Source organism: Drosophila hydei, unplaced genomic scaffold, assembly GCF_003285905.1.
Source record: "Drosophila hydei strain 15085-1641.00,03,60 unplaced genomic scaffold, DhydRS2 tig00000333-arrow-arrow-pilon, whole genome shotgun sequence".
Lineage (NCBI taxonomy): Eukaryota > Metazoa > Arthropoda > Insecta > Diptera > Drosophilidae > Drosophila > Drosophila hydei.
Genome location: NW_022045711.1, coordinates 473,422 through 489,755, shown reverse-complemented (window position 1 = coordinate 489,755; position 16,334 = coordinate 473,422). Strand labels below are relative to the sequence as shown.

Below are 16,334 nucleotides of genomic sequence, written 5' to 3'. Positions count from 1 at the left end.
ACACAGACACACGCACACACATACTACACGCGAACCCATAAACATATATGTACTGTGCGCTTAAAGCGCATATTTTATTGATACATTAATAAATAAAACGCATAAAATGACAAGAAAAATGAATTTTGAAATATCAAATTTGAATTAATTCTGTGGGCAGCACAGCGCGCCGATTGGCAGCACTGCCTGCAATAATCATCGATATTCTGTGCAATCAATGAATATCGAAAGGATTATGCAGTTTCCATACCGCATCGTTCTGCGCACATTTGAAAACAACGATGACAACATCCTTTCGCGCCAACTTAAAGTTTAAATTTATTAATTTTCAATTATATTAATTGCTATTTACCGCTTACCAAGGCAATTATTACTAAGCGAAAGTTAGTTATTATGATTTATACTTGTTACTTAAGCAAATGCCATCCAGCTCTGATGGAAATATGTGTTTTAGCTACAGCTCTTGAAAATGTATTGTATTTGCGTTGTAATTGGCAATTGCATCAGAACATTAAGAGCTTTTAGTGTACAGCTAATAGGCACGAGTTTGCATAGAAAAAGAAAATTAATAAAATTGCAGGCACATTCAAAAAGTGCGCTCAAAATGTACACTGGTGACGTCACAATTGACTATCGTATAAAATGAAAACTTATCGATAGCTGCGCAATACACGTTCCGCTTTTACAGTGCTGTCTTGCCCGATAGCATCGATATATCGATAGACATTGTATAATTTCATTTGTTGTGCTGAAAATCAGCAACGGGCAAGTTAAAAACTTTTGGAGCAAATGGCCCAAATTCTTCTGAGGAACTTCGCACGAGCCGGCAATGCGGCGCTGTTAACAAAAAGCAGCAACAGCAGCTCCATCCTAGCCACAAGTGCCGAGCCCGGCAATTGTCAGCTGCACACAACGCCGGCATGCTGCGAGATTAGGAAACTCGCTCGACTGCGCGTGGTGGATAACAGCGACCTGGGCAAGCGTGCCATGGCCGAGGGCCGGCCGCCCAGATGCATTCATGTGTACAACAAGCGGGGCATTGGCCTAATCGGCGACAAGGTGCTGGTGGCCATCAAAGGACAGATGAAGAAGGGCATCCTCGTCGGTCTCAAGCAGAAGCAGCGCATGAAGCAGCCCCAATTCGACAGCAACAACTTGGTGCTCATCGATGACAACGGCTCGCCGCTGGGCACACGCATCCACGTGCCAATTCCCACGGTCCTGCGGACCATACTCAAGGAGAAGACGCTAGCCAAAGGTGCGGACTATACGAAAGTCCTGGCCATAGCCAGTCGTTACGTTTAGCTGACCAATTCATGCGGTTTTTCATGTGTGTGTACAAAAATATATATAAATAAATAAAACATGATTTTTCGTTATAGTAATAAGTAGTATATTGTTTATAATGTAGTTTTCTTATTATTTTTCGTTTTAGTAGTAGATGCCTAACGTATGTATGTGTATGCGTGTATGTGTGTGCGTGTGTTTCTCTGTATGTGTATATATATATTTAGATGTATGTACATATGCGCGTTTCACTTTAGTTAGTTTACAATAATAGTTGTGGTTGTTTTTGCGTTTGTTTAATTGATAACAGAAATGCACATTAGAAGTTGCTCCAGGCCGAGCAGCTGTCGGGGAGAGAAAGACAGCAAATCACTTGTCTCGCTCTCACTCCGTTGACAGAACTCTCTCTCGTTCAGTTGCTTCAGGCTGAGCTCAAAGTGAAGCAACAGAGCTGCTACAAGAGAAAACGAAAGAGAGAGAGAGGGAGAGAGAGCTAAACTCTTGTCCTGCTCACGTTCAGGTTCCTTATTTCTGCTCTCGTTCCTCTCTTGTTTAGTGTGGCCTGCTCGACCCAAAACATTTGTTTCATGCCTTCCATTCATAGTAAGTACAGGTACAGCCTCCTCCTCCTCCTCTTCCTCCTCATCCTTCTTCACCATCCTCTTGTTCAGAAGATCCGTCTCCTTCTGCTACTCCCTGAGCCGGCTTTAGATATTGCCCGCGCTGTTGTAAAACTGAAAGTTATTGTAGTTGACCGGGGTCTTGGGACTGGGGCACATGTAGAGAAAATCGTCGTTTTGCAGCTGGGATTGGGTTAGGTTGGGCTCGCTGGCGCTGCGATGTATCTTGGGTAATGTACGCAGCATGTTCTCCAGCATATTAAGCAGAGGCCGAAAGAGTGGACGCTCCTTGGGATTGTATTTGATGCAATCCTCGGAGAGACGTTTCAGCGCCTGCGGTGCATCTGATCGCACTTGGGTCATATCAGGATGAAGCAGACCACGCCCGACCATAAACAAAATCTGATCCTTGTTGCTAATGTTGCGGTAGGGCAGGCACTCTGCCAGCAGCTCGTACATGACTATGCCAAACGCATAGACATCCGATTGAAACGAATAGGGATTCTGCTCCTGCATACGTATCACCTCTGGCGCCATCCACAAAATGCTGCCCGTTGGCTGATTCGCTTGCTTCTCGCCCGACCAGCGTGTCTTGGCGGTGGCCAAGCCGAAATCGCCAATCTTCACGGACAGATCCTCGTGCAGGAAAATGTTGTTCGTCTTGAGATCCCTGTGCGTGGAGCATCAAGTCAACAATCTTCGTCTATTATGCAATCTCCAGCCCATCGACTCACCTGTGTATTATGTTCTTGGCATGCAGATAGTCCATGCCCTGTGCCACCTGCCTGCCAATGTCGATGAGCGTGTTCAGCTTGAACTTCGTCTCGTTGACGTGGACGTGCTTGTAGAGGCTGCTGCCCTCACACCACTGGGTGACTATGGCCAGCGATGGCTTCGAGACGCAGCCCATGAACAGGAGAATGTTGCAGTGGCGCGTCTTCTTCAGCATGGCCACCTCGTTCTTGAACGCCTGCAGCTGGGCCGGACTCGGCGTCTTCACCTTGAGCGTCTTCACTGCAACGGGTCCATGCCAATGGGCGCGATAGACTGTTCCAAACGAGCCCGAGCCGATGCGCGGCCCGATCAAGATCTCCTCTGCTTGTATGTTCTATATGGAGATCGAAATGAGATTATGATCTAGGCTTTGCCAGTGTTGCTAGTGCAGCTCACCCAGTTCTCCTCCGAGTTCTTGGCATCACGTGAGAGCAGATTCTTGTTGCTCTCATCTGCGGACCTGGCACGGGGTCTATTATGCTTCAGCGTGCTGGTGGGCGACGACTGCGTCGAGTTCGAATGATCCGTGCACGGATGCTGCAATGGGTAAAACAGAGGAGAACGAAACAAAAAGAGAGAGAGAGAGGGAGGGAGAGAGAGAGGAGCGCGGAACAAAACCAAAAAGCGAGCAGCATAAAACATAAAAAACAAAATTCATGTGCGTTAGTTAACTGATCCAAACAACTGATCCAAGTGAGTGTAATCTGCTCTCTAGTTTGCTCCACAACAGCTGCGATTCCTACCAACTTTCCACCCAGTTTGTTCGAAAACTAATATATCACCTATATTCCACGCTTGCATGTGGAAGAGAGTACGATTCACTTTCAGCTATATGCAGAGGTCTGAACTCTTTCGATAACCCCCAAGTCTACGCTTAGAAAGAGGAAATACTAGACTTTCTAGCCTGAAAGGGCTATTCAATCCTCAGAAGTCCTTCAAGCAGTTAGCCCTATATAGATATTTATCACTTACTATATCCATCTGGCGTCCAGTCAGTCGGTCAGCTTTTCATAATCGTTGCTGCGAAGTCTTTTTGGACGCTCAACAAGCAATGATCAATTAGTTAATGGAAATCCATCTGCAGCCCCTTAGTAAGTAGCAGGAGCTGAGTCATAGTCAGTTGGACTATGTATAGTTAGGTAACAGCTATGCAGATATCCAGCTGGGACTGTTAGTCACGTCCGGGAGTCTGGCGTACACTTACCGGCAAAGGGGGCCGGGCTTGCATGATGAGGCTGCGCTGCGTGTCGTTGGTCAGCGGTCGGATGCTGTTGATGCAGACATTGGGCGCCGAGTTGGAGCGGTCATCCTGGCTGATGCGCGGTGGTCGGCCCTGTCGGTTGGCAGAAGGTTTAGAGCTGCTGTTGTTGGTTGTTGTTGTTGTTGTGGTCGTGGCGGTGCTGCTGCTGCCGCTGCTGCTGCAACGACGGCTACTCACATTGAAGCGCACAGCATTGCTGCGACCCACGGGCAAACCCACCGAATTTTCTGGATACGACGACAGCAGCCGCTCATAGTAACTGTCCACGGAGAAGGGCTGGCAGAGCATGGGCACCCGTCCGGCGCAACGTTGATGGAATCGGAAGTTGCACTGGCTGCAGTAGAAGCCCGTGAAGAGCAGCCGGCGACAGCCCTCGCAGAAGGCGATCGAGAAGAACGTTTTGCGTATAAACTGATGCTTGATGTGCGGCCCCAACGGGAACTTGTCCAGCAGCCGCACGTAGATCTCCTCCACATGGAGAGTGCCAATATCCGTGTTCCACGGTATGATATGTCGGCCGCTATGCGGCGTCGTGCTCACCTCGCACATGAACGGCTCCAGCTGGCGGAGAGTTAGCGCCTTCATCAGCGCATCGCACAGACGAGTGCCAGCCACCACCTCGACGGAGGTGCGCTGCTGATTGGGCAAATGGGCACGCAGCAGCACCTTTGGCTGGCGGGTTAAAGTGCCACATTGGCTCCCCGATCCCGAGTCGTTCAGCTCGTGAGCGTGTCTGGCCAGCTGACGCTGTTGCTGCAAGATTTGCGTCTGGTTTTGATAATGCGGCTGATCGGTGCGATCCGTATTCGATTGCTGCTGCTGCTGCTGTTGTTGCTTTGCCTCGCTTTGGCTTTGGCTTTTGGAATCGTCATCCTGTTGCAGGGCATTCAGTTGCTCCATTAACTCATGCTCCTTGGCTTTTAGTTCGTGCAGCTTGGACGTCAGCTCCTGGTATTCTATGGAAAAGACGAGACGAGACAGTAAGCAATTGTGCAAATGCATTTAATATTGAGAATCCACCTGTTAAGTACATAGCTGGCGGCTCTTGAAGATTGGCAAATTTAGCATTCAAAGCATCGATGTTCTCCCTTGTCACATGGATCACCAGTTGGACATTGTGAAGCTCATCGGCAAGCGGATCGTAGACTTCGCTGTCGCTCTCAGCAGATGAATCGGTCGACATGGCGACGATTCCTGATGGCGGTCACCTGTGTCCAGGTGATTCGTTTAGCAACTTTAACACCTAAACTCCTACAGCTGCCTGACCATGACCCTGACCCTGAACTTTGTTGCTGTTGCTTTTGCTATTTTTGCTTTGATTATTAGTTTTGGCCAGTTGTTTGTTTTGCGCTTGCGTTCAGAATTTGCTCGATTGACACTGGTTGACACCCACGTTCGTATCCGCTTCCACATCTAAATGTACAAGCACAAACAGTACCAGCTGAGAGGTAACGGCTGCTGCTGGCAGCCAGCGGCTGCATTTTTTCACTCGCACGACTTTTAATTGATTAAAACGCAGTCCGCGGATGCTGTTTCTTCTTCTACTGCCGATTCTGCTGCTGCTGCTGCTGCTGCTAACTCTGCTGCTTCTTCTGCAGCTGCGTTGCGTATATTTTAGAGTCGATAAGTTCAAGTTCTGAGCTAGTTCGATTGTACGGTCACCTAATAAGTCGTTCAGAAACTCACGCGCACTTATCGATATGCCTTAATACATCGTTTCAAAAAACGCGCGAAAATTTCGATAAGTACAAATTCATGCAAAGTAATATAATTTTAGCAATTGTTACCTAATAAAATAATTTTCTATTTCAATAACGAACGTTTTCTTCTTTATATTATTATACAATATGGGAAATAGTTAAGTTAGTAAGTAAAGGCCAATATAAGATCCGTATGTTCCAATTGAGTTACAACTTCAAATGAACAAAGTGCATTCTTATGTAAATATCGCTATGCGAGAGCCAGTGAACATCTCATAACACCACATCGATATTAATAAATAATTAATGAACTTTGGTTTTTGGGTGTATATTTTTATTAAATTGCTTATTGACTTGTCATTCAAGCTAAAGCCCTGCTCAGTTCATAAGATTTCATATAAAATAGTTAGCTATGAGCACTTGAACGAGATTTCACGCATATCGATATTTCACATGCTCAAATTTATCGACTTGCCTGCCTAACATCCCTAATCTCGCTGACCGACACTCATTGGCATTTTCACTGTACGCAAACGTTTGCAAATTGCGATTGCTCGGCCAAAAAGTCACTTAAATGTGCAAAATTAATGCACAATTCAAACAGTAAAAACTGAAGTGGAGTCATGGACGAAGGTAAGGTAGTGTGCACCCGTCCCGGGCATTCCACTTCGCCTCAACATTTCTATTAAATCCAACTATATTTGTGTGTATATCTTCCTGTCTCTCTTTCGCGGCGTCTTCAATGCTCGCTTGCTGTTGCTCTATCAGAATATTCAACGGCGTCTTCGGCCGGTGGCGGCGGCGGTAAAAAGGCCGGTGTTGGCAAACAGCATAACACGCTTCCATTATGGGGCAATGAGACATCCATGAACCTCAATCCCCTAATTTTGGCTAACATACAAAGTTCCAGCTACTTCAAAGGTAAGCAGCGAAGTAACAAAAATTTACCCGCCAAAAAAAGAGAAGAGAGAAAAATAAATTGTTGTTGCATTCGCCCGTACAGTGCATCTATTCAAGCTGAAAACGTACCATGAGGTCGTCGACGAGATCTACTACCAAGTTAAGCACATGGAGCCCTGGGAGCGAGGCTCGCGCAAAACCTCCGGCCAGACGGGCATGTGCGGCGGTGTGAGTTTATGAAATGTAGCGCTAATCGTTGGCGATAATATTTAATCCGTTGATTAAAGTGATAAGTGTACCAAGATGCTAATACTTTTGCTTTGCAGGTACGCGGTGTTGGCGCCGGCGGCATCGTATCCACCGCCTACTGTCTGCTCTACAAGCTTTACACGCTGCGTCTGACCCGCAAACAAGTGAATGGACTACTCAACCATACAGACTCAGCCTACATTCGGGCACTAGGTAGGTGGTTGGTAAGTCGCATGAGTTCAGCCGTGTCTCACTCGTTGCTTGCTCCTGCTCCGCCCGCGTCTCTGTCTTATTCTCCCTCTTTCTGACTAGGTTAATACGCAGCTTATATGATAACTTCCAGCGAAATCGTCTAGGGAAATTATTGTTTGAATATTCAGATCTTGCTTGTGTATGAAATATTAATTATGATGGTGTGGTTGCAATTAGGTGAGCTTAGACGTATATTAACTTTATATTGGACACATGGTATGGCATTCCTAGACATCCTTAAAATGAATTTATGTTTATTTTTAGAAATAAGAGATATGCATCTTAATACCATGGTACCATATACGTTGAGTCCGTGCGTTTATTGAAATATGTCAAAGTTACATTATAACCATGTCTGTCTATCTATCCATGATGTACAGTGTAGCCTGCCTAAACTGAAACTGCTGAAATGTTGCGAATAGCTAACAAATTTGATCTTCGTAATAAACAAATGTACTCCATATATTGTTATATATAAGTGATATAATTATTTCAAATTTTATTAAATTTTTAAATCATCGATAATATTTTTGCATATTACAAACTTTAACTAAAGATCTAGAAATTCAAGAATGATATGAAGTTTTAATTTTAAAATTAAAATAGATTTCATATTTTTTATCACGTTAGCTGCGTACTAGCCTTCCATATGCAAATGACTTGTGTTTGTCCACTAATATGTATCTTTGGATTGGGTATTTATTTAAAATTATCTTCAGGTTTTATGTACTTACGGTATACGCAGCCGCCAGGAGATTTGTATGACTGGTACGAGGACTATCTGCAGGACGAAGAGGAGATCGATGTCAAAGCGGGCGGCGGCCAGGTGAGTCAACTGTATGAGCCACCAATCAATATGCACAACGTACCTTTTCTATTTTGTCATTGCGCCTACATTCAACTAAACCACATTTTCTACTCGTTTCTCGGCTTATGCCCAGGTGTTAACTATTGGCCAGATGGTGTATCAGTTCATGACCAAGTTGGACTGGTTCTCCACGCTCTTTCCGCGCATACCCGTGCCCATACAGAAGCAGATTGAGAAGAGGATTGAACAATATTGCCGGGAGCAGGGCATGACGATCAACCAGCTGAGCACGGGACGAGGCAACGCTGTGGCAGCAGCTGCGCCAGGCTCTACCGCAGCCGTTGCCACGGGCTGTGATGACTATGACGGCGGAAGCGGCAGCGGAAGTGGGCGTGGACATGCTGTGGCACGTTCCGGTGTAGGAGGCGGAGGTGCCTACCCGCCGGTCAACTATCGTAATGATCATGACGATCGCGACTATTATGCAACGCAAGCATCTGGCTCTTCGTATGGACGCAGTCGTTGCTACGAGGACTACCCACCGCCGGCGCCAGCGTCGTCGATGCTTCCGTATGGAAATTCCGAGCGGGAAAAGGACTATGGTGACCGTGGCGAACGTGGTGATCGAGTCGAGCGTCGTCGCAGCAGCAAGCACAAGAAAAAGCACAAGCACAGGCAAAACTCGCGCAGTCGCAGCCGCAGCAAGAGTCGCAGCGCCAGCCGTGCCCGTCATCGCCACGATCGGAAACGCGAGGAGCGTGGCACCCGGCATCGGTACAACGATCACCCCGATGAACGGGAGAAGGACAAGGATAGAGAGCGAGAGCGGGATAGAGATAGAGACAGGGACAGAGAAAGGGAGCGCGATCGTGACCGTGAGCGGGAACGGGAACGGGACCGACGCCATCGTTGAAACTGACAAAGTTGTTTTTCTTTAGCAAACTGAAAATTGTTTCTTTATATGTAGAACACTTGATTTATTATATGTAATGACATTTTTTTTCTATAATCCTACTCCTCCTTGTCCTTCTCCATTTCATTACGGTCCAGTTCAGTGCAAGTATGCAACTCCAGCGCTTCGCATTTAACTGGACTTTTACTCAGGTTAAAAACAAATATACACACACCCACATCCACATACACACAGACACACACACACACACACACACACACACATACAAGCATACAAGCATGCATACAGACAAGCAGCATTATGGCTATATTTTGTAATTCATAGCTCTTAACTTTTAACACTGAATGTAAATTTTTCAAGTTGTGTTTTTAATGCAAAATAAAAAGATAACATTTGTTTAAGCCACAAGTTTTTTGCTTACTTTAAAAGTTTATTTTATAAATTTAGAATGCAAAATTTATGAATTTAGGAAGACTTATCTTAGATCATAAGCAATTTGCGCCTTGCGGTCGGCAACGCTCAGCCTATAAGTTGGCAATGCTTTTATTTTAGAAAGCTGGCAATGCTGCGCCTATAAGCTGACAAGATGGGGATCCGTTTATAACGGTCTGTCGAGCTGTCAATTAACAGCTAGTTTCACTAGGAACATAGTAAAATAAACATGCTCAATTTAACAGTAACATGCGAAAAGAAGTGTTAAAGCAAATAGAAAAGTCAAATAATATGCATATATATACACATAAATATATATGTATGTATATATATATTTGTATATGAAAATAGGCAATTGACAGCAGAGTGCGAAGTGTGCGTTCAATGAATTAAAATTAATATTTAACTAGCCAAAATGCGCGCCCAAAATAAATAACATGTGTGCGCTTCAATGTGTGTGTGTAAGCTATAAATGATATTCGTATGTGTGCGCTAGTATTTGTGCATCAGTAACAAAAGCCAGCCTAGTTTATTAGCTAGCGGCGCAGAGCAGAAGCAGAGCTAAGCTGAGTCGAGACGAGCCGAGTCGAGCAGAGCAGAGCAGCTTAAACGGCGGGCAAGCCTCCAGTGAACCACGCCCCAGCCCCCGCGTGGCCCGCTGAATCGATGTGTGAGAATTTGAGTCTGTTCGAGCTTAAGTCGGAACGAAAAAAAATAAATAAAAAAAAAAGAAAAAAAGAAAACAGTTGCTTGCGCACAGTGAAACGCGAAGCAAGCGCCGCCAACGTCGCGTTCTCTTGTCCGCACGCTCGCTCGTCAACGTACGCGTCAAACGTGTTGCCGACCGTTACAAAAACGAAAAAAATATATAGAAAAAAATAAATAAAACTAAATAGCAAAAACAACAACGAAGAAAAGCAATCAAAACGAAACGGCAAAACGCAAAAGAAAAAGCTGCGAGCCAAAAAGCTAAAAGAGTTAAAATGTAATTTGCATGTGTTTTAAACAGCTGCTAAATTCAATATCTAAGCACATACACACACACACTGGCAGAGACAGGCTTTAAAGTGTTTGCAATTGATCAATGTCAGCGCATGGGAAAATGCAATGCATGCAACAACCAGGGCCGTTGCAGCAGTTGTACAACCCGGTTTTTACCGCAACCGCAAACAATTTAAGTTCACATTAATTGCCTGTCAAATATTATAGGCAACTGCACACTTGATATAAACCACAAGTATATAGTTACAAGTCACAAGTAATGTTTATATGGCTGCCGTATTTGCTAATGCCTAATTTGCCTAAGAGTGAGCGAACGAGCAAGCGACCCAGCCCTGGCAACGATAAACGCCGAGCGCACAATGTGCGCGTGCGTGTGCGCGTCAAACGCTTGCTCTGGCCATTTTCGTGTGCAATAAACATAAAGTTAAGGCTAAAGTGTGAAATAGATGTATACACTTATGCATAAATCCATACATACACTCATACATACATGCATGTGTGCTTGCGCGCCCCTCGCTCTCAGCAATAATCATTGTGGAAGCGTTTCATTGAAAGTTAACTTTAATCGGTTACTGGGCCAGCAGCAAAGTATAAGAGAGAGAGAGAGAGACAGAGAGTGAGAGAGAGATTGAGTATATAAGAGCGTAGAAGAGCGCACATATGTTATCCTTCAGTTTTCTTAGTGCCTGCCATTTCGTCAATTGCATTGACGCAATGCAATTCGCCGTTCAAGCGAAACACAAATACAAACATACATCACACACACACATACATAATTGCCAATACATACAGATCGACGTCTATCGCAGGTGTGTTACCTAAAGTGGTTTCCATTTCGCAGCGAGACAACGGGACGGTGGCAATCGGCGTCACATCAGCGTCAGCAGCGACGTCAACGTCTTGTCAAAAATTGCACTTAGCTTGTTCTGTTTGCTGTTGTCGTCTCTTAATTGTGTTTTTTCTTCAATATTTATGCCGCTCAATGGGGCGGCACTTCTGCAGTCAAGTATACGTCGCAGCCGATGCCGCCCACAGGTTGCATGACTGATCGGAAGTGTTAAAACAAAAAACACACATACACAGCTTACATTTTTATGCTCTTGGCATTATGTATGTGTTATATATTTATATTTATGTTTGCATTTTTGCCTTTGTTTTCTCCTCCTTTGTCTCTCTCTCTCTCTCTTGTTCTTTCTGTGGCCGATTTGCTTGGTCGCTGGCCGCGGCTGCGTCTGCGTCTGACAAATAAATGCGCGTCACGCCGTCGTCAATGTCGGTCCCTGCCACTGACGTCATAGCCAGCGCGACGCGAACAAAGTGCGCAACGAATCACAATGGGCCACCGCCCGTGAATAGCTGGTGAAATTGATATTGAGATGACATTACCTCCCCTTTAGCAACATGTTATCGATCACTGTCATTGCGATTGTCGCCCCGATTGCCCATGGGCAAAAGCTTTCTTTTGCACCATCTCTTCCCTAGCCATGGACTGAACTCCGTTAAACAGACTGGGAATGCCAAATGGATGACTATCAGTTCTGACTGTATATAAAAAGCAGATAATACTTTAGATAATGGCGATTTGTCTCATTTGAAGATAATATTATATAGCCCTACGTATCAATAGATAATAAGTACAAAAATCATATTCTCGAGTCATTTCGTAATGTATATAAATTTAAAACTTATGTAAACTTATATTATATATGAAGATGACTCTCAGCGTTTGTTTTACAGTTATATTCTAAGTGTTTTTTTTACTGCAGTTCGTAATAAGTGTGATTTATTTCAGCAAAAACTTTCTACTTTTTGCTATTGAAACTCATTGTATTTATCTTGAATGATGTTTGAGTCACATTCCATACGTCACTTCGCGAATATCGTTAATTAATGCTGAACGCAACAATGTAAAATTATATGAGCTACAAAATAAGAGCGTGATCCACTGTGCGTCAGCATATGAGAACACGACGTCTGTCAGTCTGTCAGTCGCTGTGCATGTATGCGTCTCCTTGTCTGTGTCTATATGTGTGTGTTTGCATGTGCATGTGCATGTGTTTGTGTTTGTGTTTTTTGTGCTTAAATGCAATTACGCGCTCAAGTTAAGAAAACTAGCAAAGCAATTGGAGCGCAGCAACAAAAACGAAATACGAGTATAAATAAATAAATAAGCAGCAATAAGTGTGTGCGTGTATTTGCTTGTTTGCTTGTGGTAATATATATAAATATGTGTGTGTGTGTGCGGGATCATTGCACATTGCGTCAACGTTTCAAGATCACACACAATTCCAATTTCAATTCTGCTTACAATTGCAGCCAGCAATAACAGTAGCAGTAGCAGCAGCAGCAGCAGCAGCAGCGATAGCCGCAGCGGCCGCATCCAAACAGTCAGCGTCACTGAGAGCCGCAGCGGTCGCGGTCGCGTAAGCGGGCAATGAGCAAGTACGAAAATTCAATAGAACGGGATAAACGCCATCAGCGCCAGTGGCAACAACTTCTCCATCATCAACAGCAGCACCAGCAGCAGCAGCAGCATCAGCATCAGCAGCTGCAACCGCAGCCACGGCAGCAACATCATTACCAGCGTCACGCTGCCGCTGTCGCAGTTGCCGTCGCCGTCGCTGTCGCTGTCGCCGTTAGCGCCGCAGTTGAAGACCGTGTTTATAGTCAGAGCGACAGTTAAGCGACGGCAGCGGCAGGTGTCATTTGAATTTGAGTTGCGCGGACGCGGTCAAATCGAAAGCTCGAGTTTATAACGCACGGGACGCCGACGTTAACGCTGACGCCGACAGCGATGGGTACGCGCCGCGATGGTCAACAAAATGCCGCCGACGCCGCCGCCGCGACCGAAACTAAAATCGTAACCGAAACCAAAACCGAAACCGAAACCGAAACCGATTCAATGCTCAAGATAATGACTGCGACGCCGGCATCAGCGACAACGGCAACGACAACGACAACAGCGTTGACGGCGCTGACAACGGTTAACGCTCAAAATAAATGCGCGACGGCAGCGCCAACGACTTTTAGTTATCTGAGAGCAGCGAAGCGTTGCGCACGCCTCGAACAGAAAACAGTCGCAGTACCAGCACCAGCACCAATAGACGAACAACAAGAAGAAGGAGAAGCTTTGCCAAAAGAGAGCGAAACAATAGAAATTGAAACATCAACTCTGTGTGCCATTCCATGTGAACGACAGCTTCGACTCGCTAAGCACAAGGCGCAACTGCGTGCAGCTTTTTTCCAGGATTTTAACGCTTTAACAGCGCAGCAGCAGCAGCAACAACAACGGGAACCTCAGCCGCAGCAACTTCAAAGTGAAGCGCTTGATTCCAAGACGCCCATACAGCAGCTTATTGATAAGTTTCAGGCAATGATCGTGCAGCAGCCAACAACGGAGGCGCCAGGCCAGCTGAAGCCAACTGTAATCGCGAGCAGCGCTGCCAATTCGGACGAAGGCTGCAATGCGGGCGGCATCAGTCCGTGCAGCAGCGACAATGAGTGCGACGCTGTCGCCCGGCGCAAGCCGAAAGTGACGCGCTGTGCGAGCAGCGACTCAGCGCTGGGCCTGGAAGTGGACGATGTGAACATGGAGGCGCTGCCGTCGCCGCAGCGACGCATGACATTGACAGTTACCGATTTACCGTTACGGCCGGCTCTGCTGCCATTGGCCGAGCCCACAGCATTGCCAGACTCGCCGCTAACCTCGCCGACCAGCGCCACCGCTGCGCTCGGCATGGGCATGGGCGTGGTCGGAGGCGTAGGTGTGGGCGCGGGCGTGCCAACAAAAGTGCTGCTGGAGGAGCGCGTCGTTGCGGCGCTAGCAGCGCCGCCCGGTTCACGTCGCGAGTCCACGCAAAGCTGCGTCAGCGAGCTGGGCGGCATGGCTGGCGTGCGTTACGTGCGAACGCCCTCGGTGGTCGTGTCGGACTATTCGGATGATATAACGGCATGCGGCATCAGCATGGAGGAGATGGAGTATTTTCGCCTGCAGCGCGCACGCTGCCAGCGTCGCTGTTCGCTGGAAGCGAGTGCCGCTGCCGCCGGCACCATCGGCGGCTCCAAGGATGAAGGTCAGTCGGATGTGAGCGCGGCGAGCAGCTGCAGCAACTTGTATTACTGCGGCTCCACCATCTCGGCGCTGGACGGCGGCGAGTGCATTGTGAACGGCGTACGCGTTGCTCTTGCCCGCAAATCGAGTCACAGCAGCAGCGGCGAGCTGAGCGGCGGCGACGACGAGGACATAGACATCGAGCAGTTGCAGTTGGATCAGCAGCAGCAGCAACAGCAGCAGCAGCAGCAGCAGGAGCGTGATCAAGAGCGAGAGCGAGAGCGTCAGCTGAGCGAGCTTTTGGCTGCCACGCAGCTCGGCGATGGCACTAAGAAGGTAGGCAGCAGCAGGCAGCGCTGCAGCGACGGCGGCGACGATGGCAGCGACGGCAGCGTCACAATTATAGGAAATCTCAATTAAGATTAAAAGACAGTCAACGCAGGGGAGGAAGAAGGAGGGGAGTGTGTGGGACTGGGGAAGGGGTGATTGACAAGGGGCGGGCCGCGGCAGGTGGGGGCGTGGTGTGTGTGCGCGCTGTGCACTATTTCGTTGTTGTTTAAAGTTAGTATATCTACGGTAGGCACATACACACACCCATGTGTGCGTGTGTATGTATATAAATGATTTTTTTATGATATAGAGAGAGTTCGAGATATTAGAGTTACAGAAGTGCAAGGGTGGTGAGGGAGGGGGAGGGGGGGCGTAAGTGAGTGCGGGTAATTAATTTGCTGCTTATCTTATCGCCAAGCAAGATTCCATTGCCGTGGACGGGTTTTAGTATATACCTATAGCATATAGTGTGTGTATGTATGTATGTACATATATATAAACTGCTTTTTTTTTTTTTTTTTTTTTTTTTGTATCTTATGACTCGACGCCGACAAATGATGATGTTGAAATTGGGCGCGCTGATAAAAGTTGTGGCACCAACTATATACATATATATATATCTACATATATAACGGTGCTATCACAACACACACCCTCACACACACACACACACACACACACATACAACGACGGACGCTTATCTTAGTGATTAACTCTGTATATTTTAGTATTATAGATATATACAACGCGCCTATATGTGTATTATTTCTCCCATATATGTATACATATATATATATATATATATATATATATCAAGAGATCCAGACAGATAGACCGACCGACGCGAACAGCCAAACTATATAGTATTGTGTAAAGTAAATAAAGAAAACAACTTGGATTATATATATACAACTATACGTAATAAAAATCATAACACAAACGCATGTATTGTGAAGCCACACATAGATATATATATATATATATCTTGCTCCATATATACATGTTATTATCTGGCTTATCTGGGCTTACTGTAAACTCTATCTACATCTTTATCTATATTGGCATTAGCTGTTGCTTCACTCTTCAGTCTGGGAGTTGTGAAGCTATTCGCACAGCATTGTGTAGCCAAATAGATATAGATACGTATATCGAGCATAGGTAGGAGTCGTACTGCTAGCTGGGAAAAGTGATGAAATAGAGCTTCTGCTTATCTCTTCTACTCGCAGTGCCCCTCTTCTCAGTCAGTTGCGCGTTCAGCCTAAGCCCACTTTGCTAATATCTTTGAAGTGGGCTCGAAAGCAAATGCTTCGGCTACGTGCATAAACAAAATTTACGGAATTTCAAAAATACTCACGAATTCGCCATAGCAATTCGACCTAATTTCATGACCATATACTAAAGAACTCTATATACCTATACACATACATAGAACTAATTGTACAGCAGACGTACGTCAGTTATGCTGCGATTTCCTGAAGGTTACTTCAAGAATTCTCGAATCGAATTACTCAAGAAGTAGTCGGAATGCGTCTCGTGTGATTCACAGAGAGCGGCCTAGGCCCTACTCATTTGGAACTCTGAACTCAGAACTCGCACTTGCTGGCTTCGAAGTCCACATACTTATCTAGCCCAGACACGAGCATAAGGAAATTATAATTAATTATGATACTTAAGCGCGCTCTGCCTGGGCTATAGTCTGTCCCACTTCCATATCGCGCTCTGCGCTTAATGAGCTTTATGAATATGCCCGGATCT

The 16,334-nt window shown here is 46.0% G+C and overlaps 4 protein-coding genes across 10 annotated transcripts in view; 3 read left to right on the top strand and 1 right to left on the bottom strand.

Annotated features, from left to right (window-relative positions):
• The first annotated feature begins 718 nt into the window (after positions 1-718).
• On the top strand, positions 719-1,341 carry LOC111602416 (39S ribosomal protein L14, mitochondrial). Its single transcript, XM_023319451.2, has one exon. The coding sequence runs from the start codon at positions 790-792 to the stop codon at positions 1,303-1,305; it is 516 nt and encodes a 171-aa protein (XP_023175219.1). The 5' UTR covers positions 719-789; the 3' UTR covers positions 1,306-1,341.
• Positions 1,342-1,464: 123 nt separating this feature from the next.
• On the bottom strand, positions 1,465-5,528 carry LOC111602415 (raf homolog serine/threonine-protein kinase Raf). Of its 3 annotated transcripts, none has more exons than XM_023319448.2 (6): positions 4,963-5,528; positions 4,120-4,898; positions 3,886-4,014; positions 3,078-3,218; positions 2,642-3,015; positions 1,465-2,577 (listed from the first exon to the last, which is right to left on the bottom strand). In XM_023319448.2, the coding sequence occupies exons 1-6, from the start codon at positions 5,123-5,125 to the stop codon at positions 1,995-1,997; spliced, it is 2,169 nt and encodes a 722-aa protein (XP_023175216.1). In that variant the 5' UTR covers positions 5,126-5,528; the 3' UTR covers positions 1,465-1,994. The 3 variants fall into 3 exon arrangements, with proteins under 3 accessions (XP_023175216.1, XP_023175217.1, XP_023175218.1); XM_023319449.2 differs by having other exon boundaries at positions 3,078-3,185; XM_023319450.2 differs by having other exon boundaries at positions 4,162-4,898.
• A 580-nt stretch (positions 5,529-6,108) lies between these two features.
• On the top strand, positions 6,109-9,166 carry LOC111602408 (pre-mRNA-splicing factor 38B). 4 transcript variants are annotated; one of them, XM_023319438.2, is made up of 6 exons: positions 6,109-6,275; positions 6,411-6,563; positions 6,646-6,770; positions 6,869-7,015; positions 7,763-7,869; positions 7,985-8,063. In XM_023319438.2, the coding sequence occupies exons 1-6, from the start codon at positions 6,266-6,268 to the stop codon at positions 7,989-7,991; spliced, it is 549 nt and encodes a 182-aa protein (XP_023175206.1). In that variant the 5' UTR covers positions 6,109-6,265; the 3' UTR covers positions 7,992-8,063. The 4 variants fall into 4 exon arrangements, with proteins under 4 accessions (XP_023175206.1, XP_023175207.1, XP_023175204.1 ...); XM_023319436.2 differs by having other exon boundaries at positions 6,112-6,275; positions 6,869-7,004; positions 7,985-9,166; XM_023319439.2 differs by lacking the exons at positions 7,763-7,869; positions 7,985-8,063 and adding an exon at positions 7,104-7,139.
• Positions 9,167-12,774: 3,608 nt separating this feature from the next.
• Positions 12,775-16,334, top strand: part of LOC111602432 (inositol-trisphosphate 3-kinase B) — a 32,123-nt gene continuing 28,563 nt past the window's right edge. The window contains exon 1 of one of the 2 annotated variants that reach the window (XM_023319476.2): positions 12,775-14,585. In XM_023319476.2, coding sequence (XP_023175244.2) covers positions 12,993-14,585 — 1,593 coding nt within the window. In that variant the 5' untranslated portion in view covers positions 12,775-12,992. The remainder of the gene's footprint in view (positions 14,586-16,334) is intronic. The other variant, XM_023319471.2, reaches the window with a different exon arrangement.